The sequence below is a fragment of the Juglans microcarpa x Juglans regia genome, chromosome 2S (genome assembly GCF_004785595.1).
Source record: "Juglans microcarpa x Juglans regia isolate MS1-56 chromosome 2S, Jm3101_v1.0, whole genome shotgun sequence".
Lineage (NCBI taxonomy): Eukaryota > Viridiplantae > Streptophyta > Magnoliopsida > Fagales > Juglandaceae > Juglans > Juglans microcarpa x Juglans regia.
Window position 1 is genome coordinate 5,859,600 of NC_054597.1, and position 25,710 is coordinate 5,885,309.

At 36.2% G+C, this 25,710-nt stretch overlaps 3 protein-coding genes across 5 annotated transcripts; 1 reads left to right on the top strand and 2 right to left on the bottom strand.

Moving 5' to 3' along the window:
* The first annotated feature begins 6,239 nt into the window (after positions 1-6,239).
* On the top strand, positions 6,240-16,495 carry LOC121252480 (ABC transporter B family member 28). Of its 2 annotated transcripts, none has more exons than XM_041152150.1 (16): positions 6,240-6,691; positions 7,264-7,451; positions 8,436-8,459; positions 11,409-11,510; positions 11,764-11,854; positions 12,340-12,440; positions 12,515-12,565; positions 12,655-12,783; positions 13,442-13,504; positions 13,581-13,860; positions 14,559-14,707; positions 14,812-14,901; positions 15,469-15,603; positions 15,678-15,734; positions 15,814-15,870; positions 16,005-16,495. In XM_041152150.1, exons 1-16 carry the CDS (start codon positions 6,295-6,297, stop codon positions 16,239-16,241), a joined length of 2,151 nt encoding a protein of 716 aa, XP_041008084.1. In that variant the 5' UTR covers positions 6,240-6,294; the 3' UTR covers positions 16,242-16,495. The 2 variants fall into 2 exon arrangements, with proteins under 2 accessions (XP_041008084.1, XP_041008086.1); XM_041152152.1 differs by having other exon boundaries at positions 6,553-6,691; positions 7,268-7,451.
* A 239-nt stretch (positions 16,496-16,734) lies between these two features.
* LOC121251386 lies at positions 16,735-17,881 on the bottom strand. Of its 2 annotated transcripts, none has more exons than XM_041150641.1 (2): positions 17,365-17,881; positions 16,735-17,091 (listed from the first exon to the last, which is right to left on the bottom strand). In XM_041150641.1, exons 1-2 carry the CDS (start codon positions 17,830-17,832, stop codon positions 16,801-16,803), a joined length of 759 nt encoding a protein of 252 aa, XP_041006575.1. In that variant the 5' UTR covers positions 17,833-17,881; the 3' UTR covers positions 16,735-16,800. The 2 variants fall into 2 exon arrangements, with proteins under 2 accessions (XP_041006575.1, XP_041006576.1); XM_041150642.1 differs by having other exon boundaries at positions 16,735-17,076; positions 17,365-17,879.
* A 2,690-nt stretch (positions 17,882-20,571) lies between these two features.
* Positions 20,572-24,121, bottom strand: LOC121251904 (calcium-dependent protein kinase 26). The gene is given in 6 exon segments (XM_041151315.1): positions 20,572-21,104; positions 21,188-21,592; positions 22,047-22,280; positions 22,283-22,342; positions 22,461-23,377; positions 23,907-24,121. Coding segments are annotated over 5 exon segments (1,530 nt in total). The 5' UTR covers positions 23,050-23,377; positions 23,907-24,121; the 3' UTR covers positions 20,572-20,862.
* Positions 24,122-25,710: the final 1,589 nt, after the last annotated feature.

The window sequence follows — 25,710 nt, forward strand, 5'->3', positions numbered from 1 at the left end:
AATGAAATGATGAATATTATGTACATCTAACATTTATTTTATATATAAAATATTCAGGGATTACCATACTGCAAATATTTCAAGTGATCATATAGTAATCCGTACATAGAGGTGAATTTCCAAAAAGAAAAAAAAAAATAAACTGTTAAATAAGGAGAAAGAACTTGAGAAGAAAGAGATAATGCTATCCAATAGAAATGATGAGGTTTTGAAGAAGGAATTTGTGCCTCTTATGCAACAAGATAAAATAAGGCGTTCACGCACACTGCTTTAGGTGTCTTGGGCTTTTGTAGTTATTATTTCGTGTTACTTGGTAGTATCTAGGTGATTTCGGGACTAGTAGTTAAATGTTCAACTGTTTAGACCGTATAATTACAAAACTGAACAATATTTATTTGCCTTTTTCTTCATCCATCATCTATTTATTTGCCCTTTTTTTCTCATCTCTCTTTGTCTATGCATGATTAATTTATCCTCTGTTAAGGAATTGGTTTTAAATCTTTATACTTGCCTTAAATACTACTTGCTTTGAATTTGACAGAACTGAACAATATCATGTATTCAAGTTAGCAATTATTAGCATCTCCAAAGTATTGCCAATTTATGTAATAGCTAATTCCAATAGAAAACTAGACAATTAGAATCCCTAAGTTTTGTTTTCACAAACTGATATTTTTTTAAAAAAAGCACATCTACTATCTGACATTATATATTTAGCTCATGCAGTATTACTAACCGTTAACAGCTTCTCTGGTGATGTGAAATATTCCCACTTGTTTATGCAACTGTAAAAACATTGCTTACATAATATAGAAACTCAACTGACCAATTTGGTCATTTTTGTTGTTTATGAACTTATGGTTGGTGGATGAAGCAGCAACTTTTTCTCTCCACTGAAAATGTTTCTATTCTTTCAAGATAACCTCATGCTCCAAGTTGGGATAAGTTTGAAGACCAATGATTTATATTGTATTTCTTTTACAAGCATCAATGTAAACAAGTGGTGGGGACAAATTAGGCTTCTATGAAAGAAAGTTCACATGTCCCTGAAATACACATACACGGAACCCACAAAAAAATATTCAATACACAAGAAAGTCCCTCAAATATATTCAATACACAACAATTCCCTGGAACACATTCAGTACATAACACTTCCCTGGAATGGTATTAAGTTGTAAAGTTATTAAATTAGTTGTAAGATTATTCTTTTACACGTGTACAATTATGATTATTTGGTATTTTATATTGTATAGTCTTCTTTAGGGCATTTTAGTCTTTAGTTCTTAGCAAGGGCAAACTAGTCCAGTTTTTCTTTGCATAAATACTTGTACTCTTTACATTCAGACTAATTTTTTGGACAGTTTTGGATTGCTTCTTGAATATGATTGCCTTATAGGGTTTTCATTCTTGTTATGGTATTAGACCTTTTTTGAAATTCTTCTTCTCTTCTCATGGTACCGGCGGATCCACCCACTCCTCCGCCTCCTCCCTCTTCCTCTCCTGATGCTGTGAGTCCCTTCTTACTTCACCCCAGCGATAATCCTGGGATTGTTCTGGTCACAGAACTCCTACTTGGCGACAACTATCACACTTGGTCTCGCTCGATGACCATGGCTCTCTATGACAAAAACAAGTTAGGGTTCGTGGACGGTACGATTACTAAACTCGCATCTACTGCTTCTATTTTCTCTTCACGGTTAAGATATACTAATATGGTGATTTTGTAGTTGCTTAACTCTGTTTCCCCTAAAATCACTAATAGTGTGTTGTATGTTACCCCTAAAATCAATGCTCTGTTTCCCTTAAAATGGACTCCGGATTTTTCAGATCCAGAAATCGATTTCCTCGTTATCTCAAGGACAACTTACTGTTAGTGCTTATTTTACTTGATTGAAGGCTCTTTGGGATTAATTAGTTAATTACAAGTCGTTTCCTCTGTGTTCTTGTGGTGCTGTCACTCTGTTGAATTCTTATGTTCAACAAGAACGTATTTTATAGTTCCTCATGGGACTTAATGATTATTTTTCCTCGGCTAGGGCTTAGATCTTGTTGATGGAGCCCTTACCGCCTCTCAACAAAGTTTTTTCTCTCGTGCTTCAGGAAGAGAAATAGAGAGAAATCTCTGTTCCTCCTCTCCTTACTGATGCTCATGCTTTTGTTGCTAACTCTAATACATTTAGACCTACAAAATCTTTTCCAAAAAAAGATAGGCCAGTATGCAAGTATTGTGGCATAACTGGTCATGTTATTGATAAGTGGTATAAACTTCATGGCTTTCCTCCAAGGCACAAGCAAAAGCCACAGCAACAGTACATGGCCAACACTGTTGCTTTTAATGACAACTTTCCAACTGCCTCTCCATTCTCCTTGACTAAGGCACAATAAAAACATTTATTGTCTATGATCACTTTTACTTCTCAGCCTAAGCCTGATGATTCCAGTCATGTGGTTAATACTGTAGCTTCTTCTCACTCTTTATCTGGTATTACTTCTTCTACACATTATGCTTTTCAATTTTCTAGTACTGCTTCTTTTAATTTTTATAAGTGTAGTTGGATAATTGATACATGGGCTACCGACCATATGGTCCCCTCTATTAGTTTTTTTTTACATCATTTACTCCAGTTCAAAAAACATCTGTCAAACTACCTAAGGGTCAAAGTGTTACTGTTACACATATTAACACTATTACTCTTACTGAACATCTTACCCTTAGAGATGTTCCTTGTGTACCCACCTTCAATTTCAATTGATTTCAGTTAGTAAACTCACCCAATCTCACATTTTTTTTTTCTTCTAACTTTTGTCTCCTTTAGGACCCGATCACCTTGAAGCTGATTAAAGTGAGTAGACAACAAAGATGACTCTATGTTTTGCAACAACCAGGGATTCTTTTTTCCCCTCGATTACCTTTATTTTTTCCAAATAAACAATGTAATGAGACTACTACTTTGCTACCATCTGCATGTTTCAGTTCTTCTAAATGCTCATTCTTTCACCTTTGGCATAGTCGATTAAGACATCCTTCTGCCTCAAGAATGTCTTCCTTGAATAAAATTGTGCCTAACTTGATTATGTCTAATGACCCATGTATTGTTTGCCCACTAGCTAAATAGAGAAAGTTACATTTTCCAAATCCTAATAACCTTTCTCATTTACCTTTTGACCTTATACATTGTGATATTTGGAGCCATTTTTCAGTCCCTACTATTGAAGGTTATAATTTTTTCTTAACCATTGTTGATGATTGCACTAGGGCTACTTGGGTTTATCTTTTCAAGCATAAATCTGAAGTTTCTTTTCTCATTCAAACTTTTTTCAAAATGATTAAAACTCAGTTTGGTACTAAGATAAAAAAAAAAAAAAAAATAATTGTACTGATCATGGTACTGAATTTTCTCTCTTTTCATATCTTGTTTCTAATGGCGTTCTCTACCAAAACACAACTATGTTGTGAAAAGGAAACATCAACATATCCTTAATGTTGCTTGAGCTTTTTTGTTCCAATCTCATTTGCCGCTCAAATTTTGGGGTGATGTTGTTTTAACAGCTACTTACTTAATTAACATGTTGCCAAAATGACCACTGTCAGAACTTTGATGGCTGTTGCTGCTGTAAAAAATTGGCATCTTATTCAACTTGATGTTAATAATGCCTTTTTACATGGTGATCTTTCAGAAGATGTATACATGAAATTACCCATTGGGTTCCATAGTAAAGGGGGTCCCAAATGTGCAAACTGAATAAGTCTCTTTATGGCCTCAAACAGGCCTCTCGACAATGATTTTCTAAGTTCTCTACCACTCTTCTTGAGTTGGGATTTGTGCAATCCAGATTTGATTATTCACTGTTTACTAAATCTGTTGGTCCCTCTTTTATTGCTCTTTTGATTTATGTTAATGACATTTTGATAACCAGTAATGATTTGGAATCTGTGAATTCCTTGAAATATTTACTTGATGACAAATTTAAGCTGAAGGATCTTGGGCCCCTCAAGTATTTTCTGTGCTTAGAGGTGGCTAGATCACCCAGTGGTATTTCACTGTGTTAGCAAAAGTATACTCTTGAAATATTATAAGATGCTAGTTTTTTAACTTGTAAACCAGTTTCTTTCCCCATGGAGCAAAGTTTGAAACTTAGTAAAGATGATGGTGCTTTGTTGCCTGACCTTACAGTCTTTCAAAAATTGATTGGTAGACTTTTCTACCTTACTCTTACAAGACCATATTTATTTTAATTTGTTCAGAGGCTTAGTCAGTTTATGGATCGCCCTAGACTACCTCATCTGACTGCAGCTCACAGGATCTTATAATATGTAAAAAATGCTCCTGATCTTGGTCTTTTTTTTTGTTCCAACTTGTAATTCTCTAACTTTCAGGACTTTTACAGATTCAGACTGGGCCTCTTATCTTGATAGTAGAAGATCAACCACTGGTTTCTGTGTTTTTCTTGGTGAATCTCTAGTTTAACCTTTCTATCTGACTTTCATATTCCTCATATTCATAGTGCTCATCTTTTTTGTGATAATCAAGCTGCACTTCACATCGCTGTCAATCCCTTTTTTCACGAAAGGACTAAGCACATTGAGCTTGACTGTCATTTCATTCGAGACAAACTCAAAGCTGGAATCATCAAAACATTCCATCTTGCATCTCAACATCAGCTTGCCGATGTATTAACCAAGCCTTTGGGCTCTCAACAATTTCAGTTTTTTATTTCCAAGATGAGAGTTCATTCCATTTACTCTTCATCTTGAAGGGGATATTAAGTTGTAAAGTTGTTAAATTATTCTTTTAAACGTGTACAATTATGATTATTTGGTAGTTTATATTGTATAGTATTCTTTAGGACATTTTAGTCTTTAGTTCTTAGTAAGGGCAAACTAGTCCATTTCTTCTTTGTATAAATGCTTGTACTCTTTACATTCAGACTAATTTTTTGGATTGCTTCTTGAATATGATCGTCTTCTAGGGTTTTTATTCTTGTTAAATATTTTTGATTAGCCTTCCCTGCTTTCTTTCTTTCCTTCATTCTTTCTCTCTTTTATGATAAGTTCATAATCTATTCAACAAAGCAACAATAAAAGAAACACAAAGGCACCATTTTATCTCTCTGACTTTGAAGCAAAATCTAGTAGAACAAAAGAGATGTTCTAGGAAGAAAAATGGCAAAGAGAACATTTTTAAAAAGAAATATGAAGGAATGTGTAAGAATTAAAGATTACTTGGATTGTTCGCAATTTAAAAGTCAAACTAGGAGAACAACAACATAAAATAAGAAAAAGAAAAACTCACTTCTTGAAGCACCGAATCATAGTGGAACATGCAGTTACGCACGACGATGACTACGAATCTCTCTCTGTCCAACCCAAGACGACGGCGACTGCAACAAGCAGTTCAGTCCTACCCACGACGACGACCACATACGGAAAGTTGGGATCAAACGAAGATGCCACTCTCTAGTTTCGATTTCCCTCCATTTTTGCTTATGTTTCATTGGATTTTTTTTTTAATATATCGGCTGAAGCGTCAGTCGATTCCCCATGCGTTTCCCACCCTCGATTGGCTATAGCAGAACTTGAAATGAAATACTAACAAATAAAAGTATCGGAGAAAAAACGTACAAATGAGAGAGAAAATAATTAAAAATATTTTAGAATTATAAACAATATTCTCTACATTCAAAAGATTACTGTAATAAAATATAAAATAAAGATCGAAATACAAAATCCATCGAAAGGGTCTTTTGATTAACTTTCTTTATATTTTACAGAAAAATATATTTTACATAAATCATTGTGAATGTTCTAAGTATTTTAAAAAATAGCTAAAGCATGACATATTAATTGATGCGAAGATAATAAAATGAATATTTTCTTTAAGAACTTAAAGAAAATAATAAATATATAAAATACATATCATAATATTTATTATCAATTATTTGGTACTATATTTAATAAATGTTATAAATCACTCTCTATATATTTTAGAATTTTATGCATTTATTTAAAAAAAATAAGATTTATTATTAAAAAATTAATTTTTTATATAAATTCTAAATTTATCTATCCCTTTAAAAAAAAATATACTATACTTACGCATCATTTCTTAAATTCTAAAGTTGAGAGAATAACTTTGATTTACTCAATCGAGAGTGCGTGTCCCTTTCGCATTTTAGCGCGTGAGGTTGACATCACCAATCCCTAAATATCTGACGAGTAAAAAAAGCTAAGCGCGCCACTTTACCGTTATCTACCCGTCTCTCTCTCACTCTCTCTTCTCTCGCACATCCATGGCCTCTGCAACTCTCCTCTTCTCTCCCATTCACTATCCCACTCGCGTCCGTACGGACAAATCCAGACTCTCCTTCTCCTTTCTCCCCCTTCCCTTCCAATCACACCCCTTCCCGCCATTGCCACTCGGGTCAATAACCGCACCAGCTAAGACCAGGGGCTCAGTCTCTCTCGCTTACGTGTCCGGACCCGCTTCGGACCCCAACGTAACCGAGTCCGGCCCGAGGGTCGATCAGCAGGATTCACGTCCCGGTCCCGAGAAGGTTCGGCCGGCGAGGGCCATAAGCTGGGGGCTACTCTGGAGTCTCTTGGGTGCACACAAGCTGAGGCTCGCTATTTCGGCTTTGACTCTTCTTGGTTGCACCACCTGTACTCTCTCTATGCCCATATTTACTGGTACGGCAACCACGATTTTTCACTTTCACTCTTATTTCCATACCCGTTTGGAGGAAAGGAAAATAGGAGAAACCAAATAAAAGAAATGTGACTACTCAGGATTATGGCCCTCTCTCTCTCTCTCATTATCTGCATTTTCTTAGGACCAACTGAAGGAAAACAAAACTAATAAGAAATGCTGAAATCTAATGTTTGGGCCTCTGATAGTGGGAGAGTTTGGCAATTTTGAAGCGCGAAGTGAGTTTTGAGACGTTTATGTTGTGTTTGGTTGGTAACAGAAACTTTGTAAAAATGGAAATCGAGTTTCAGAACAATACAAGAGATAATTGGCTTATGTAAGTGAACGATTTTGGTTCATGGATATTCCAAATTTTCAATTTTTTGGCAACCAAATGTTGCTTTGCAATCAACTTGTTATCAGGGCACTGGTTCTGATATGACTACCTTTTTAGTTGTATTTTCTGTGTGATCAACTTTATGGCGTATAATCTCGAAAGGCAATTATTAATATAAGAGAGTTGACACTTAAGTTATGCATCGTTGCTTAGTATCTATGTTAATGATTTTCCTAGGTAGATTCTTTGAAGTTCTCATTGGTGCTAGACCTGAGCCATTGTGGAAGTTGCTCGGTAAAGTCGGACTTTCGTATGCGCTGGAACCAATTTTAACGGTTATTTTTGTTACAAACCTGAACACTGTATGGGAGAAAGTTATGTCAACGATAAGAGCTCAGATTTTCAGAAGGATGTTGATTCAGAAGGTAAAACAAAATTTTGTGATTTCGTTTTTTTCTTTCCCTGAATCCCTAATGTCTCACAGTCCTATATTTTCCCTTAGGGAAAATGGAATGTTATATTTTGTTAAAACAAAACATTGGAAGGCTTTGCGAATATTAAATTTTTAAGTTTTGTTGTTATAATATTTCAAATGATGCATGACTTAAGATGTTAACATTGAATTTTCCCAAGTTTATGGGAAGATTAAATTGAATCCCACCTGAAAGTTGGAAAATTTATCTGCTGGTATGGTTAGTTTTCTTATGTCAGAGAGTGTCAACCTTTATGAAGGTTTGTTTGGTAGTTTTCAATTTCAAGAGTTCTTGCTTTTTGGGCATGCATCTAAATTGTCACCTGGTGCTACTGTTAAGATTTGGGTAATTTGTGGTGGTGTTGCCAGAAACATAAAACATTTCATGTGTTGCTGATATGCATTGGTATTGGCATGCATGTCATACATTTCCATGTTTGAGAGCACATACAAGAGGGGTGCCATGCCATCATGATATTATTCAAACATTTTGATTTATATCACAGTCATTGTCTAATAATCTCTGATTTGTTTAATTGTAAAATTTCTTTTTTGGTGAAAGTATATTTTGCAACCCTTAACTACCACTTTTTTCCCCTAGTTTGAGCCATAGATTACCACATCTCAAACTATCACATTTTGGCAATTTTTATCATCGACAATTAGCTAACTATCAAGATTGTATCACATATCCTATTTTTCATCAATCTAAATGGTCAAATTTAAACCAAAGGTGCAAACTGAAGGTTTTGGTAGTTTGGAATACAAAACATATTTTCCCTTTTTCCTGTTAGGTTGTTTTCTTATGTATTTTATTTTGTTTCAAATTGTCTGTATGAAGGATAATACTTAGTGTTCTTTACTTATCAAAATAATAATAATAATAATAATAATAATACTTAGCGTTCTAATGTTTTTTGCTCCTTTATCTATGCAGGTGGAGTTTTTTGACCGATACAAGGTATGTTTATAAAATCCTTGTGTAAATGCATGCAGATGTATTGAAACACATGCGCACACATACAGACACATCTTTTCAAGCGCTTTCATATGCCAATTTATGATTCATGTAATGCATGTGGAATAATCTGTCATGAAATTTTTTGTTGTATTTGTTCAACTTGATTCATAAGCTTGACCAAATTTCACCTCAAAGGGTGAAGTTTGCGAATTAGAATCCATCTCACTACCTTGTGTGGCAACTTGTGTATCCTAGGTCCAACTGCTTTTTAAACTTGAAAACTGTATAAAACTGAAGTCTGTGTCTTGTACCTCATTATTGGAATGATATATTATTGATCAGGTCAATTATAGCATATTGGGGCATTCTGTCTTGTACCCTTGCACTGTTTATTTCTTACTTTGTAATGATCCAATGCAGATTTCTAATGTTTGGTAGGTAAGCTGGCACTCAATATATTGTTTATCTCAGATCAATTCTTGTTGGGTGGAAGCAAATATAGAAATTTTGGAAGATTTTAATTTTTTTTTTTATAAGTAAAAAAATATTATATATCAAAGGAGAAACCAAGTACACAAAATGTATACAAGAAAACACCTTGCCCAAAATGACCCAAAAAGCTCCTAATGACCCAAAAAACCTGTGAAATAAACAACCCAAAATACACCAGACCGGTCCCCAACCCTTGTTTCTCGTAGACCTAAAACTCTACCTAAACACCCAACCCCAAACCCTTGATTCCCGTCTTTACAATATCCTCCCTTTAGACTTCCCTCTAGTTGAGCTACCACCCTTAGCATTGTAGTTAATTGCCCAAGAAAGACGCTGTAACTCCCTGCTTTTCTGAAACTTTTGGTTTCAAGTGCGTGGCTTGCCTTAATTTGGTGGCAGACATATGAGATTGTGGAAACAAATTGGTGTATTATGATTCTTAAAATTAAGAATCTTATTACGAAATAAGCCAATTGTCATGGCAAAGGAAAACAAAAAGAACAATCAGTATTGGAAAGGATAAACGGTACTGCCTCTCACCAAGGGTGACTAGGAAAAGTTTGCCGACGAGTGGCGCAGAGCCGTCAATGCTCTCTTCGTTGAATCGACGACACCCACAACGGACCTAAGGTATTGCCGAGTTTTGGGGGAGTTTTTGCTAACCCCAACCTTCAAATGGCAACCATGGTTCCTCCACCCATGTCAGAGGGAACTAGTTCCTTGGTACCTTCTCGAGCACCTTGTGGGTTGACACATAGCCAAGGTGGTGACAGCATCAATGGCTCTGTGGAGGAGATGCGATAAGATGCTAGTGTGGAGGAAGCGATGGGGCTGTCATTGGTGCCTTGCAAAGAGGAGTATTTAGGGTCTGGCCTACAGTTTGGAGCAGAATCTGCAGGAGATGTTGTTCCCCTGATATCTCTCCCATTGATTAACAATATAGCTAATTCATCATCGGATTGGGTTTTGGACAAGGTAAATGCGATGCAACAGTGTGTGGGGATTAGGGGTGTAAAACGGTCGGTCCGGACCAGAGAAACCGACCAGACCGACCGGTTCGGTCCGGATTGGACCGGACTGAAAAAATGCATGGTTGGTTTCGGTCTAATAAGTAGGGGAATTTCGGTCTTTAGTCCGGTCTCGGGGTGGAGATTTATTAGACCGGACCGACCGAATAAAAAAAAAAAATTATATATATTATTTATATAATAATTGTACAATTAACAATATAAAATTTTAAATATGTTATTAATACTTGTTAATATTCTATAAATTAACAATATTTTATATATATCTTCATCTAACCTATCACTATTAATAATATAAAATTTTAAATATGTTATTAACATTTGTTAATATTCTATGAATTAACTAATATATAATATCAATTAGTTAATTATATGGTAATTATATAAATTAATAATGTAATTTTCATCTAATTTATTATCATTGACCATATAAAATATTTTTTTATTGAGTTTGTTACATAATCCACATTAATAAGTCACTTAATTTAATTTAGTATTTTAAATAAATTTTTTTTATTAATTGATTTAAAAAAAAAAATAGGCCGGACCGAATGGACTGACCAGACCGATAACTACTAGTCTGGTCCGGTCCCTATGGGGGTGTTCGGTCCGGACCGGTCTGGAAAAATGATGGACCGAAAATATTCGGTCCATCGCCGGACCGGACCGGACCAACCTTTTTACACTCCTAGTGGGGATTACCTGCAAAGGATTTGAGGACCAATTCACATCACAGCAGTACTCACTGCAATAGAGGTGGGAGAGAGTTAAAGCATCTTACTTGAGAAATCAACTATGATGCTAAGAGAGATAGTTCTAGTTGAGGGAGGACTAGAGGGAAGTCAGAACCAATTGTATATTTTTAGTAGGCTCGTTCGGAGTTTACAAGTACTGAGGAGTGTGTTGGGGAATTTACAGCAGCATGGTGTATAGGCAGGAACTGGTTTGGTGGGATAGGCATTGGTGCACTGGTGGTGGTTTGGGACAGGCACATCTTTGGGCTTGGGCTAGGGCTAGGGCTAGGGTTTTGTTAGGATCATTTTCCTTGTTTCTATTTCTGCACCCCAACTAGGTGTTTTCTCTTGTATGCATCCAGTGTACTCGGCTACGCCTATTGGTATTAATAAATTTTTACTTATCCTACTTATCAAAAAAATAAATAAATTTTTACTTATCAAAAATAAAGAAATGGTACAACCCACGTCCTCTTATCATTTGATTTTTGTTTTCATTGTTAGGCATACAGAAAATCTGTTTTATTATCTGGTCAAATTGTTTCTTTTCCTTTCCTTTTTCTTCTTTTCTCTATGAAAGTAATTACCCACATCAACATCTTTCTCTCAATTTATTTTTAAAAAATTCCTGCCAATTGTTTCGGCCAATATGCAGTTTCCATTTTACTGGATTAACTTGGTTTTGCTCCTTATAGGTTGGTGAACTTACTGGTTTGCTAACATCTGATTTGGGTTATCTTAAAGATGTTGTGAGTGAGAACGTTTCAAGGGACCGTGGATTCAGGGCACTTTCTGAGGCAAGCAACTCTACACCATGCACAAGTGAGCTTTGTGTTGTCTACATTGGAGCCAGTGCATAATTACTTATGATTAAAAATTAACATAGATTTCCATATTTTTTGATTTAATGCTTCTAAAATTTTATTGTTGTTAGACTGCAATGATGGGGTCGATTACCTTTCTATAATATACAATTTGCTATTGTGTTTCAGTTTTCCATTTAGTACCCATCTTCAGTAACATGTCTCTTTATTTTCATTACTTTTGCAGGTCACTGGGACATTATTGATACTATTTGCCTTGTCCCCTCAACTTGCACCTATTCTGGGCCTGCTAATACTTGCTGTGTCTGTTTTAGTTGGTAAATATTTTCTTTTATGTTTTTAGATTGTACTATGTTTTATGTTAGAAGCTATGTTTGTCCTACTTACCGATAAGCATGACAGCCTCCCCCCGCAGGTGCCAGGAAAAAAAAAAATCTCTTTAGAAGAAGTCCTTCAGTATTAGAATGATTTGCATAAACACGTTCAGTAACTACCAGCTTGGCTTAAGAATTCTTTCTACATCATTTTGGTGCTCTCTTTTGCTATCATAATGACATATTGCCATTGGAAATTTCTTAAGCTTGTCTTTTATTCATATTTTACTGCCCCCCCCCCCCCCCTCCCAAAAAAAAAAAAAAAAAAACATATTTTGTTAATGGCTGCTCATGCTTCCCTCTTTTCCCTTCTCCCTCCCCTTGTGGATGTGGTTACCTTCTTCTCATTATGTTCTAATTTGGAAATGGTTATCATTGCTTGTTTTGTGTTTCCTTTCCTTTAGCTGACTATTTTTGGTTTTATCAAGCTGTGTACAAGAGATCAACTGTGCCTGTTTTTAAAGCTCATGGGTTGGCCCAGGCATCCATATCTGATTGTGTGACAGAAACATTTTCTGCCATTCGTACTGTAAGTTCTTAAAATTCTCTGCCAAATTTCTTTCTCTCGCACCTGCGGATGAATTGTGATGAAATTTGCTACAGGTCAGATCCTTTGGTGGTGAAAAGCATCAAATGTCAATTTTCGGTAGACAGGTAAGGTCATTTAAACACTAGTAGCTGTTGTCACGGAGACATGAAAGCTTCTTCATTGTGCTTAGCATTAATTTTATGGACCTTGGCAGGTTCTGTCTTATCAGGCTAGTGGCATAAAGCTTGGGGCTTTTAAATCCGTAAATGAATCTGTGACAAGAATTGCCGTTTACATTTCTCTAATGGCCTTATATTTTCTTGGAGGAAGCAAAGTGAAAGCGGTAAGCACTCCTAACTCATGACAACTTTTGTCTTAGCACTTTAAATAGCTACTACAATTTTCCCTTGTGTTATTTACAATATCACCTTTTGAATATAGTAACTATATTTTGTCAAAACTTAGTATCTTATAGTTTTTTGTTGGAAGTAGTTTTCTGCCTTAATGCTTTTCCAAAAAGAACTCCAATTAAAGAGAGATGTATTTCAATCTCCCGAAATATTTCTACCTTGTTTTATGTTTCTCACTTTCTAGGCTGAGAATTATGGATTTTGTATTTGAGGAGCTCTCATGGTCCTCTTGTTTTGTGGTTTCCCTTCGTGGTAGTTTCTGTGTTCCTAGCCATTTTGAATCTTTGATGTTTGCTTACTCTGTATACATTAAATTAGGTAGTATCACATATGAAAATAGAAATTTCCTTTTCAATTATTCTATGCTAATGGATGCCTTCTTTTCAATTTTTCAAAAAAAAAATTGTGCCATACTGATTCACTAACTACGAACCTTTTTGCTTTGCAGCAATTCTGGTTAAGGCTTTACCACATACTCTTAATCCATATTCGATCTTGCATTGTTTTCATTTTTATATCAATTCCTGATTCTACCAGTCCAAAAGCCAAGGTTTTTTTTCCTTTTTAATCATACACATTTTCTGCTTACAGGGTGAACTTTCTGTCGGAACCGTGGCTTCTTTTATTGGATACACATTCACGTTAACATTTGCAGTGAGTTCTTTGGTGCTTCTTGCATACTCATGATATTCTCCTCCCCTTGGTCCTGTCTTATAGATGTGTCTTTCAGGTTCAAGGGCTGGTGAACACACTTAGCGATCTTCGTGGAACTTTTGCTGCTGTTGAGAGAATTAACTCTGTTTTGTCTGAGGTTGAAATTGATGAGGCCCTTGCATATGGTTTAGAAAGAGAAATCCAGCATAAAGAAGTGCATGATGACAGTTATAAATTATTCCTCATAAACGGTTATGATGAGAACATCTTCTCTAAGAATATGCATTATATGTCAGCCCTGAAATCATCTAGCAAAGTGTCTAGCTTAGCTTGGTCTGGTGATGTTGTTCTTGAAGGTATGGATCATGCAGTTTTATTCATTTTGTTGAGGTGTACTGACTACCTGATTTGCCTTATCTTCTGCTTTTTAATTGCAATTGCATCATTGATTTTTTTTATTGGCACCCGAGTGTTCAAGAACAGCGTCCCGACTAATCCCGGGAGTGCACAAGCCCTTAGCAAGGAGTTTTCTGCAAGTACACCTGGGGTAATTCAAGGGAAAATCTCTCAGTTTGATGACCCCTAGAGATTGTTTGCACCCAGGGGGATATGAACCTCATGGCAATTTATACCCCCCAATATCCACATATTATCCTTTTTAAGAACTGCTAAGTCTATTCTATGAAATGATATGCCTGGTTTCCACTTGTTATAGAGTTCTAACTATAAGATCCTGATCGTTAGTCCTTAAAAACAAAAGATCCTGACCAGTAGAGTTTAGAGAAAATTGACCTTGGGAATATAATTTTTACGTGCTATGTCATACCGCTTTGTGATTCTCTGGTCTCTCCTTAAATCTTTCACTTTTTCCCCTCATTTTGTCAAGAATGTGTTTTCCATAAATCCCTTGTTAGCTGGCTATATTATGGGACAGTATACTAAATCTTGTTCTTTGCATTCAATAAATTTATACACAGTTTGTTACTTATAAAAAAAAACATTTATATACAGTTTGTTCCAGTCGGAATATGAATGCCCTCGTTTTGATCTCCAGATGTCCACTTCTCTTATCCTTTGAGACCCGATGTGGAAATACTGAATGGTCTACGTTTAACTCTAAAATGTGGAACCGTAACAGCTCTTGTGGGCCCAAGTGGTGCAGGCAAAAGTACAGTAGTACAGCTATTGGCACGTTTCTATGAGGTTTTTTTAATATACTTTGTTTCATTTAGCTCTCTATTTGTTAAATGGAAACATTTGCTTGTCGTGGATTGTGGAGAATCATGTGCATTGTGTACCTTTTGCAGCCAACCAGAGGTCGTATAACAGTTGCTGGAGAAGATGTTCGAACATTTGACAAGAGTGAGTGGGCACGGGTTGTTTCCATAGTGAATCAGGTCTCTTCTTGGGTCTCCACACGTCTGCTAAAAGCATCACACACAAATGTTACATACTTTTGAAGTCAATTCTCATTGCTTCTCAGCATAGGCATGTTTCTATTTCTCAGTAAATTTGAGATACAGCTTGACCATAGTTTCTATGGGTTACATCTTGGTCTAGGTCTAAACCATGTTTTTGGTACCCAGCTTACCTTGGATTGGTTTTGGGTTGCCGATATGGGATCTAATAGCAGACCATGTTCTATGCTGTTTGCAAGTATTCAGATTAATTATAACTATCTATAAGCTGATATGTAAGCGAGCCAGTTTTTACTTACTAACAAGCTGGAGGTAAACTGTTAAAATTGGGATAGGCTGGGAGTCTGATAAGGTTAGTCTCGACCCTTTCCTTTTGATCTGCACTGATTGAGTTGGATTTTTGGATGTTTGGTTTTGTTTGTGCTTTTAACGTCAAAGCAACCAACCTGCAACCAAATTTCACAGACGCTGAGAAGCACTAAGCATAGTGATTATTTCTCACTGTATTGTTGCCTCTATCCAAAGTTTATAAGTAAGATGATGCAGGAACCGGTTCTTTTTTCGGTATCTGTTGGAGAAAATATTGCATATGGGCTTCCAGACGAAGATGTATCTAAAGATGATGTGATAAAGGCAGCCAAAGCAGCAAATGCTCATGAATTCATAATTTCACTGCCGCAGGTTAATTGTCTTCTTAGTACTCAAATGTTCCTACCCCGCTAGTTTGTTGTTTCTGAATGTTTATTTACTCAAAGGGTTATGACACACTTGTTGGTGAGCGTGGAGGACTACTGAGTGGAGGCCAGAGGCAGGTATGGTTCTGTGGTGGAGAGAGAGAGAGAGAGAGAGAGAGAGAGAGAGGTGTTTGACTCTTCCTGTTCTGATCTGCAGAGAATTGCTATTGCTAGAGCTCTGCTTAAGAATGCCCCCATTCTAATACTTGATGAGGTAATGATTTTTTATTGCTTCTCTCTACATCTGTATTTCTTCCCCGAGTTTTGGTCACCATAACAAATGACACTTCCCAGTTCCCCCCATCCTGATGTTAGAATGCATAATATTTATGATATCTTTCAATGCAGGCTACCAGTGCATTGGATGCAATCAGTGAGCGCTTGGTCCAGGATGCATTGAACCATCTGATGAAGGACAGGACAACATTGGTGATTGCTCACCGATTAAGCACAGTTCAGAATGCCCATCAAATCGCGCTTTGTTCTGACGGGAGGGTCGCAGAACTCGGGACACACTTTGAATTATTGGCTAGAAAGGGTCAATATGCTTCATTGGTCGGCACTCAAAGGCTGGCATTTGAGTGATATTAAAATTGCTAGAGTTTTCATTTGTTCTGAACAAACGCCAAGTTGGTATGCGTATGAGGTGCGGCATTGGAGAGTATTGCCTCACCCACATTTACTTCCCTTCTAAATCTTTTTCATTCATACCATTCAGTAAAGTGTACGAGGCCAAGAAGTTGCCAGATATTATAGTCGAGCTGGCGACTCCAAAACAGCTGGAAAACCTTTGTAAATTTACTGATAAAAGTTGATATAACATAACACCTTTCGATCAACTGGAATAGTCAAGCTAAACCGTTCATAAAAAAAAAAAAAAAAAAAAAAAAAGAAAAAAAAGGTACTGCTATATCTATAAATGAATTATACAAAAATAATCTCACAAATTAATATGGTTTTATCTGATCCGTTAGATCTACTTTATTTATCATCTGACGAATTATATCAAACCACATCAGTTTGTAGGATTATTTTTGTGTAATCCCTTTTGGCTCTGAGTATTTTCCAAACTAAAAATATTAACTATGCCTCATCTCTTATTTAGTATGCTTTTGGCAATGGTAAAAGCTGTTGTTTTGAAATCTTAAGAAGAATTAGAAAGGGAGATTACAGCATTAAGATTAGCAAGACATTCAGTAGGAAGTCCAAGGAAGGTGTTCATTAGGAAATCATCAATGGGATGAACAGTTGCCACCCCAACTAATCTGCAATTCCCTTCTTTATCCAATCTCTTTCCTCTTCCAGTTCTGATGGTTCCATTTGACTCCTCAGATGTCAAAACTGTCTTCACCAGTAGTGGAGGAGCTCTATAAATACTCCCAACAGAAAACCAGAATTTGGCCATGAATTCAAGATCAACCTGCATGAACAATAGCTGCAAATATTAAATCAGGTGGTCAAGGAATCAAATCCAAGAGAAGCTAACTCATAACAATGCTAGAGCAATTATAAATCTTTTTCACACTCAGGTAAGACACTTTTTTCATTGCTCTACAAAAACATGGATTCCTACTTTTTCTACTAACTTTCTCATCTTTAAGGCTATTTGGTGCCGATACCATCGAACAGGAAGGCATCTCAAAGCTATTTCTGTCTACAAAGAGATGTTGAAATAGTAAGAGTACTGGCATAACTCATTTTAATTTACCTTGCCAGATTCTGGGTAAATGCTCCCTTGAAAGAGTTCTGGGACAATATCAATCTTCAGAAATGGTGGTAATGGTAATCCCAAGAACCTAGTCGTTGCACCTGTCAATGGTGGTATATACAGTGTTTTGATGTCAAACGAAACTGAAATTTCATTATTCAACGGATCACTATCAAGGACCTTTGAACCAGACCCAGTCCCTATTCCACCTTCAGCATCGTATTCAAAATCAGGATATCTTGAAATGCCAAGCTTGCATGCTCCAAGAGTCTTGAACTTAACACCATAGGCATTACTTTTCAGGACTTGGGTTTTGGTGGCTGCGGTGCTGGAAACAACTTCTCTTTGTTCTTGGCTGTTGGAAGAGGAAGACAAGGTGGTAGTTTTTGATCCAACCTTTGGTTTTATTGATGAACTAAATCTGCAAACGACTGGAGGGTTTGAGGAGTTTATTATTTTACACGCCATTTCTGCGAGACGTACTGTTCTGAATTCAATGACCTAAAAGAAGATGAACTGGGATCCTGGAGTTCTTGTGATAAGGAAGTGCACGTGGAATAACCCAGCACAAGTCTTTCTTTTTGTCATGGAACTGGCTACATATCAAAAATACGCGGCTGGCTTGTTATATTGAATTACAACCTCATCTTTTTTATATTGTAAAGTCTTACTATGGTTACCCACCATTGCATCATAATTTGCGTGCCCTAAATTCCTGAATATGGTGACATTGGAGAATTCGAAAAATCCATCCTAGTACAGACATAATGTTTTTTTTTAGTAAACTTTATTGAAATAGATTGAAACTAGGTAATGCTTAAGTGCGAGGGAAGTATATAAGTGAGACACCTAGTTATAGTCTAGTAAACTGGAAAGAAGAAAAAAATTTATGAACATTCTCACCTTTCAATACAATAACAAAAAATCACTATAAAAGAGAGAAAACAAATAAATTTCAGATTTTCCTCGCTGCACATGCAGCGGGCCCCGGCCCCCAATAAATATATTTATTATTTATATATATATATAAAAATATATTTATATTTTATAAATTATATATATAAATATATATTACAATTTGTTAGATTTGTTCACAAGAGTGTTAAACTTATTCACAAAATTGTACATATATTGGATTGGTCTCTAAGGCCAACTTTTATATAGGAGATTAAAACAATACAATAGTCTTATTTAAGACCCAATAGGTGGGGCGGATGAGATGTCCAACCCTGCCCCCAGGGGCGGGGTGCAGGGAAGGGATGACCTCGACCCCGACCCCCCATATGATGCTATCACCTCTACTGCACACTCTTTATTGTTAAAGCACTTATAATTCATTTCTAACCATAAACACCACTTAAGCACAAAGGTATCATTCGCCACACTGCTGCTAGTTGAGCGTTATTATGCCTCCTATTCTAGCACACTAGTAGTTTTAACACACTCTTAGGCATTATCCAACTTAGCCTAGCTCTACTAAGAATACAATGCATAACTTCTTAGCCACCTCACAATCTAAGAGCAACTGACCTATCGATTCCTCATTCATTTTACACATGTAGCACCATACCACACTTTCATAGATTATCAACTGTCAAAATCTTCTCAAGTGCAATTGTCTAAGAAAAAACACAACTTTAAATGGCACTAAAACCGTCCAAATGCACTGAAAGAATGTGAGTTGTTGAAATGTCAAGGCCCTGTAAAAAGATTTAATAGAAAACTTTTTTCTTCCAGTAGGAATCCACAACATACAATCACCCCCATTGCCTCCTAATTTTGTTGAATACAAGTAATTATAAAAATTTATCAACTTTTCAAGTTCCCAATCCTGAGCTTTTCTAGTAGAAGTGACATTCCAAGTTATCGTCTCATTTGCATGACTCAGCAATTCTAAAACTGCAGTTTGCTAATTGCCAGCCAAGTTAAATATAATTGGAAAAACAGTGGAAAGATGGCTCTTCCCACTCCAAACAAAGAACCAAAAACTAGTTCTTACTCCATCACACACTTCAAACTTAATATGTTTTTCAAAGTGTTCCACTCTTTTTTAATAAATTTTCATAGGCTTACTCTATAAGACCTCTTACCCTCCTTAGAATACCATCCCCCCTCACACTACTATACTTGTGATCAATAACCTCTCTCCACAACGAGTTCTTTTCTATTTGATACCTTCACAACCACTTTACTAAGAGTGCCTTGTTAAAAATGCTCAAAATTTACACCCCTCATCCATCATTCGCAATCGGATAACTTACCATTTGCCAACTAATTACTAGGTAAAATTTAATTTCCTTCCCTATGCCACTTCACAAGAAAGCTCTAAACAACTTTTCGATTCGGTTTACACACCCACCGGTAATGGAAAGAGAGAAAGATAGTAAATGAAAATGTTGGAGAGGGTGCTTTTGATAAGTGTTAATCTCCATTCTTTTGATAGATATAGTATTTCTACCCCGTTAATCTTTTTTCAATTTTTTCTACCACTCCATTTCAAATACTCTTTATTTTGAGTGACACCTAAAGAGAAGTCCAAAATATTTCATAAGAAGAAAATCAATTTTACAGTCCAATAACTCTACTGGTGAAGAAAAATTTTGTATGTCAAAGTGAGCAAGACTAATTATTTTAATGTCACATCCACGTTAACGGGTCTAACCGGACACACACATAATGTTATGAACCTAAAATAATGTACAACATAATATAATATCTTAAAATAATCAAATGTAAAACAAAAAATTTGATAAAAGAAAATTTACAAACTATTTTACGCATCTTTTCCAACAAAACTTCTCGGTCTCACACGTCTTAGATGTAATTATGGGTTTTTGATCATTCGAGATTAGTGATGGGATTTTGGACAGAAATAAATGAATGTGTCCCCCCACTAGCCCTTCTACACTCATTGTGGCATGCCCACAAAGCAGGTCCATTTGCAGGCTTTATATTTCTTTATTATTTCTAGAAACAAAACTCACTCGAGAATTAACATAAAAAATAACTCATAAAAAAATAAAATTTATCTTCTAATTAAAAATTATATCACGTCGATGATATGTAGTATAAATGAATTAAAATAGAATTATTCTTTAGGGAATAAAAGAAATGAAAATTAAACAATAAATAAGGATAACAGCATAATTCAGGGAAAAAAATGTAGTTGCGAAGTATTAAAATATGAAACTTGGAAAAATTCATATCGCAAAGAACAAACTTTATACACAAGGAAAGAGTCCATTAGCCACAACTTGTTACACTAACATACTGGTGAGAAGAAAAACCTAATAGTAACCCTTCGAATCAAAAGACAACATCCAAACCACCACTCCTAGAAACAAAACTCACTCGAGAAGTAACACAAGATTTCAGTAACAAGGGCACAAACACAATATCACACACCAATACAAGACTTCTCTTGGGTATGCCATTTCCTTCACAATCTTAATACCTCATCAAAGCAATTAGTTTAATGCAGTCGGCCAGTCCATATTTTCAACATACGAGAGAAGACCTAAGGGACGTAGGAAGATGTGTGCATGATGACCAACGGATGACTGATTCAGTCACCATGAGATCAAGTTGCTCGCGGTCACCAAGTCCAATTGTATGGTTCCTCTTGCTATGGGTGCATAAGGTTCTAGACTCGATCATTCCTCCTACCCTTTTTTCGTTTGCCTCATGCCTCAAGCAAATAGTAGAATCTGGTAACAAAAGCAGCTTGCCCAGGCTTCCCTCTACATATTATGGCAAAAAAAGAATTATAGATGGAAGTGTTATGAGATGTTATCAACAGTAAGAAGATTCAAAACTCGAGTACCTTCTTGGAATGGATCCACTCTGGACATGCTAGCTGAAAACTCCAATGCACAACTGCCATGTTCAATTGCAGAACCAGGGCTGAAGAATGCAAAACTTGGCATTGAGGGAACAGGGGAAGAGAATTCCAGCGCATTAGAATCGCCATTGCTACAGAAGGAAAACCCACCAGCTGCAGGGCAAGGTGTTGATGGTTCCGCTAGGAAAGAAGAGAAAGATGATCTGCATGTGAATGTAGGTGATTCAGCCTCACATGCAATAGGTGATCCAGTGCCAAAGCTGACGTCCAGATTCCTGGACATAAATGAGGTAGAGAACGAGCCACCAGCTACACCCCTCTCTCCACAATTTTTATTTTCCCACCCATTTACTTCTTTAGGTCCATTGTCCTTCATCCAGGGATGCTCTATAAAAGAAGAGTAATGTAGGTTATATTTCTAGCACAGAGAGAGAGAGAGTAACAGCAAGGTCTCATCCATATCTTGAGATGTATAATGTTAAGCAAAAGGTCATTTAGCATTCATCAATACTTCAAACTATATCCTACAAAACATATCGTGCTGCCTTAAAGAGAAATGAAATATTTCAACAATGGATCGCAAGAAGTGCAATTGGATGCAAAATCATCTATATTGTGTAACACAACTATCTTGGGATGTGCTAATGATGCATATCATATGTCTAGGTCTGTCTACGTCATATGAGAAATAATGACACGACTAACTAAACCTTATAAAATATCAAGGTACCATCTCCTTCATCAATAGTACACCAAAATCCAAACTAGGGTGCATAAGAAAGTAATACGTACATAATGCCACTACGAGTAGACACAGTGAATTGTTAAGCGTCCAACCTACCTAAGACCTGTTGAGCAGTAAGCCTTTGAGAAGGATCAGTACAAAGCATTGCACCAATTAGATTCTTGGCAGATTCTGATATGTGATTCCAGGGTTCAGGTGGGAACCTCAGATCAGCTGCCCTAACAGCATTGAATATACGGGACTTCGTCTTTCCCCAAAATGGTGGCATTGCACTAAGAAGAATGTAAAGGATAACACCTGCACTCCAAACGTCAGCGGCCTGGTTGTAGCCCCAGCAAGTACCTCTGGAGCTATATAAAACGGACTCCCGACTAGCCCTCGCAAGCTCTGCCCTGTTAAATGGAGCCAGATGCTTAAAGTATTGCCGAACTTAACTTTCTCGAGGAAGTACTAATAAATACAAAACAAGAGCCAATAATCTGTAAAGAAAACCAAGAATTGTGTGTATACCAGGCTTGATGTAGGTTGCAAGACCAAAATCTGCCAATTTAATTGGAGAAGAGGCGGCCTTTGTGGCCAGGAGAATATTCTCAGGCTTCAAGTCTCTATGAACCACCCCATTTTCATGACAATACAAAACCACTTGCATCAGATGCTGGAAGCGAACCCTGGCCTCAGATTCAGAGAATCGCCCATGCTTTTCTAGAAGGTGAAATAGCTCCCCTCCAGCACAAAGTTCCATCACCAAATGAACATAGTCTTCCTCCTCGTACACTGCCTTGAGATCCACAACATTTGGGTGCCCAGATAGCTTGGTCATAATTTCAATCTCAAGCTTCACACTTCGTACATCATCCAATGTAAACAATCTCTCTTTAGCAATCGATTTGCATGCTAATACCTCTCCGGTTAACTTATCAGAGCATACTCTGATGACACCAAACTGCCCCCAACCCAATTGCTCCCCAAGAATGTACCGATCTTTCAAATTTGAGGTCTGATTTGCGTCCAAAATGGTTTCAGTCAAGCTCTCAACTTTATAACAATTGCAGGGCTGCGTGAGCGTGCCGTTGCCGTTGTTGCTCTTGGCAACAGCCATAACAATTCCTTGCCGCCTCCCACCAAACAGCCAAATACACCAATCAGAATCCCAGCTTACACTTCTCTGGTTATGGGTTCCAGTCTAGTTATTCCGTACACACTTCAGAACCTCGACTAAAACTCAATTAAAAAGTTGGGGTTTTTTCTCCTTCTCTTTTCCTAGATTTCCATTCAACAGAACCAATATCAAGGTCAAAATCTTATAGAGCATCAATAGCCAGTCGTTGAGTGCAGCATCGGCGTTTACCTTGAAGAATATGAAACCAACCTTAAAAACAACAAAAGCTCGAGCCCTTTCCTTTCAATCCCTACTGGATCACCCGGATCTGCAACTCGTTAAAAAAGCGACGAAACTCAGACTCACACCATCTAATTCTTAAGATTAAATTGCAATTATTACCAATAACAGACCAGTAATAACCCAATTAGGCAATTTCTCTGGATGATCATTGAATTCGTCAGAAATATTTGTCAAGCTTCGAAACGAGCCCAGAATAGAATTTAAGTCAAATCCCAGCACAAAATTTTTTCTTTGTTACAAGTCTCCGCCTTTTCCAATTTTGTGCCATAGCAACTAGAAATGAAAAAAATAAAAAGAAACCCAAATTTGGTTTGAAGTACCCAAACTGTCTGCTTCTAACCTATTAAATCACCTCCAAATGACAAAAGCACTAATGACCACTAGGTAAGAAACCCTAAACCCAGCAACAAAACTCAACACAAAGCCATCAAAGTTTACCTGAAAACAAATCAACCCAGATCCAAAATTTTCCCCTCGACCATATAGCCAAGTATGAAACAAAACCCACTTCTAAACTTCACAGACGAAAGGACGCAAAGGGTAGAGAGAGAGACCTGGTTAGGGGGAGAGAGGAGGAAGAAGAAGAAGAAGAAGACCACGCAAGAAGGAGTCCGTTGGAGCAGTGTGTTTGAGTTCAGGTGCCTCCCCCGAGACACAACTCCTCTCCAGTGGGTGGGTCTCCTATGGGAGAGCTTTTTCTAGCCCCCAATACCCAGAAGACTAGTTTTTCGTTTGTTTCCTGTGTTTTTGAAAATGGAAGTGTGATAAAAGGGGGGGTTCCTCGGACGTCAAGTCCGACTCCGATTCATTTAATTACTTAGCACTAATCACACAAGCGCCTATCCTGTCATTCCCCATGTCTCAACCCATGCGTCCTATGCTTATGTTTTCTTGTTTTATTTTGTTTTGTTTTTGGCTGATTTATTTGGATCATTACATTTTATAATTTTTGTGTCAAATAATCTAAAATATATAAACAGAGAGTATTAATAAATTTTTACAATGTCAAACATTGTATTTGAATACCCTCAAATTTATTTATCTATGTTTATGTATTTTTTAATGGTATAAACGTGCATGTTGCATAATTATGCGGCAATGATTTTTGTACAGATCTCATAGACGCAAGCAATTCTTTAAAGTCACACTTCTTAGTGAAAAATTAACGATTTAACTAGTTTTATGTAGAAAAATTTTTAAAGGTGCGGTATACGGAACAAGAATTTATCCTGGAGTGGTGGGTCTGAAGGGCCCTGCTTTAGAGAAGTTTCCCGGCATTAAAAAAAAAAATGTACCGTTCATATAATACTTAGGTTTTATAGTGTAATAATTTGTATAAATTTTAAATAGATAAATTTTACATTATTTTTTTTTTTTATAAAAAAGTGCACGACAAGTGTAAAAAAAATCTATCTTTATGTGAGATCTTTTTTTATTTTTTTCTTTCTTACAGAGACTTGCGCAATATTTATTTATGTGATATTTGTACATGGCATTACTTCACACGAATTTTTTAGCTAAATTTCTCAAACATGAGTTGTTGGTTGAGCTGGAACTAGTGACTTGGCAATATGGGTCGACAGTGGCCAGAGGGTGAAGGACACTCGAGAATAACAAATGCTCTGTGTACCTATGCATAATCGACAGATATTGAGGTTGTTATGCCTGTTGGGACGTCATCCACCATGAAAAAGATAAAGAGCTTAAAGCATTGGGATCTCATGTACTTCTCACTTTTGTTCTCATAAAAAAAAGGAGAAAAAAATAAAAGAATTTTTTCTCGCATCTTGGCTCTAATATCACTTAAAATATTGTAAATTGTCGATCTATTTAGATTAAATTAACGTTAAAAAAATATGCCCAAATTTTTTAGATATTCGAAAATTGCATCCTGTGGATTGTTCGTAGAAAAAAAAATTGCAGGAAAGTCCTATTTTATTTTTACAGATAATATGAGATGAGTTGAGATTAAAGTTAAAAAAAATTGAATATTAGAATATTTTTTAATATTATTTTTATTTTAGAATTTGAAAAAGTTGAATGGTTTATTATATTTTGTATGAAAATTTAAAAAAATTATAATAATTAGATTAAATGAGTTGAGTTGAGAAATATTGTGAAAACAAACGAGACGAAATGTTTAGATAGTGAGTTGAGTTGAGTTGAGTTGAGATTAGATGAATTGAGAAGTGCTGTGAAAACAAGCAAGGCCTTAGGAATGTTTGATGATGAGTTGAGTTGAGTTGAGATGAGATGAGTGTTGAAAATTGAATAAAATATTATTAAAATATTATTTTTATTTTAATATTTAAAAAAATTAAATTATTTATTATATTTTATTTTAAAATTTTAAAAAAT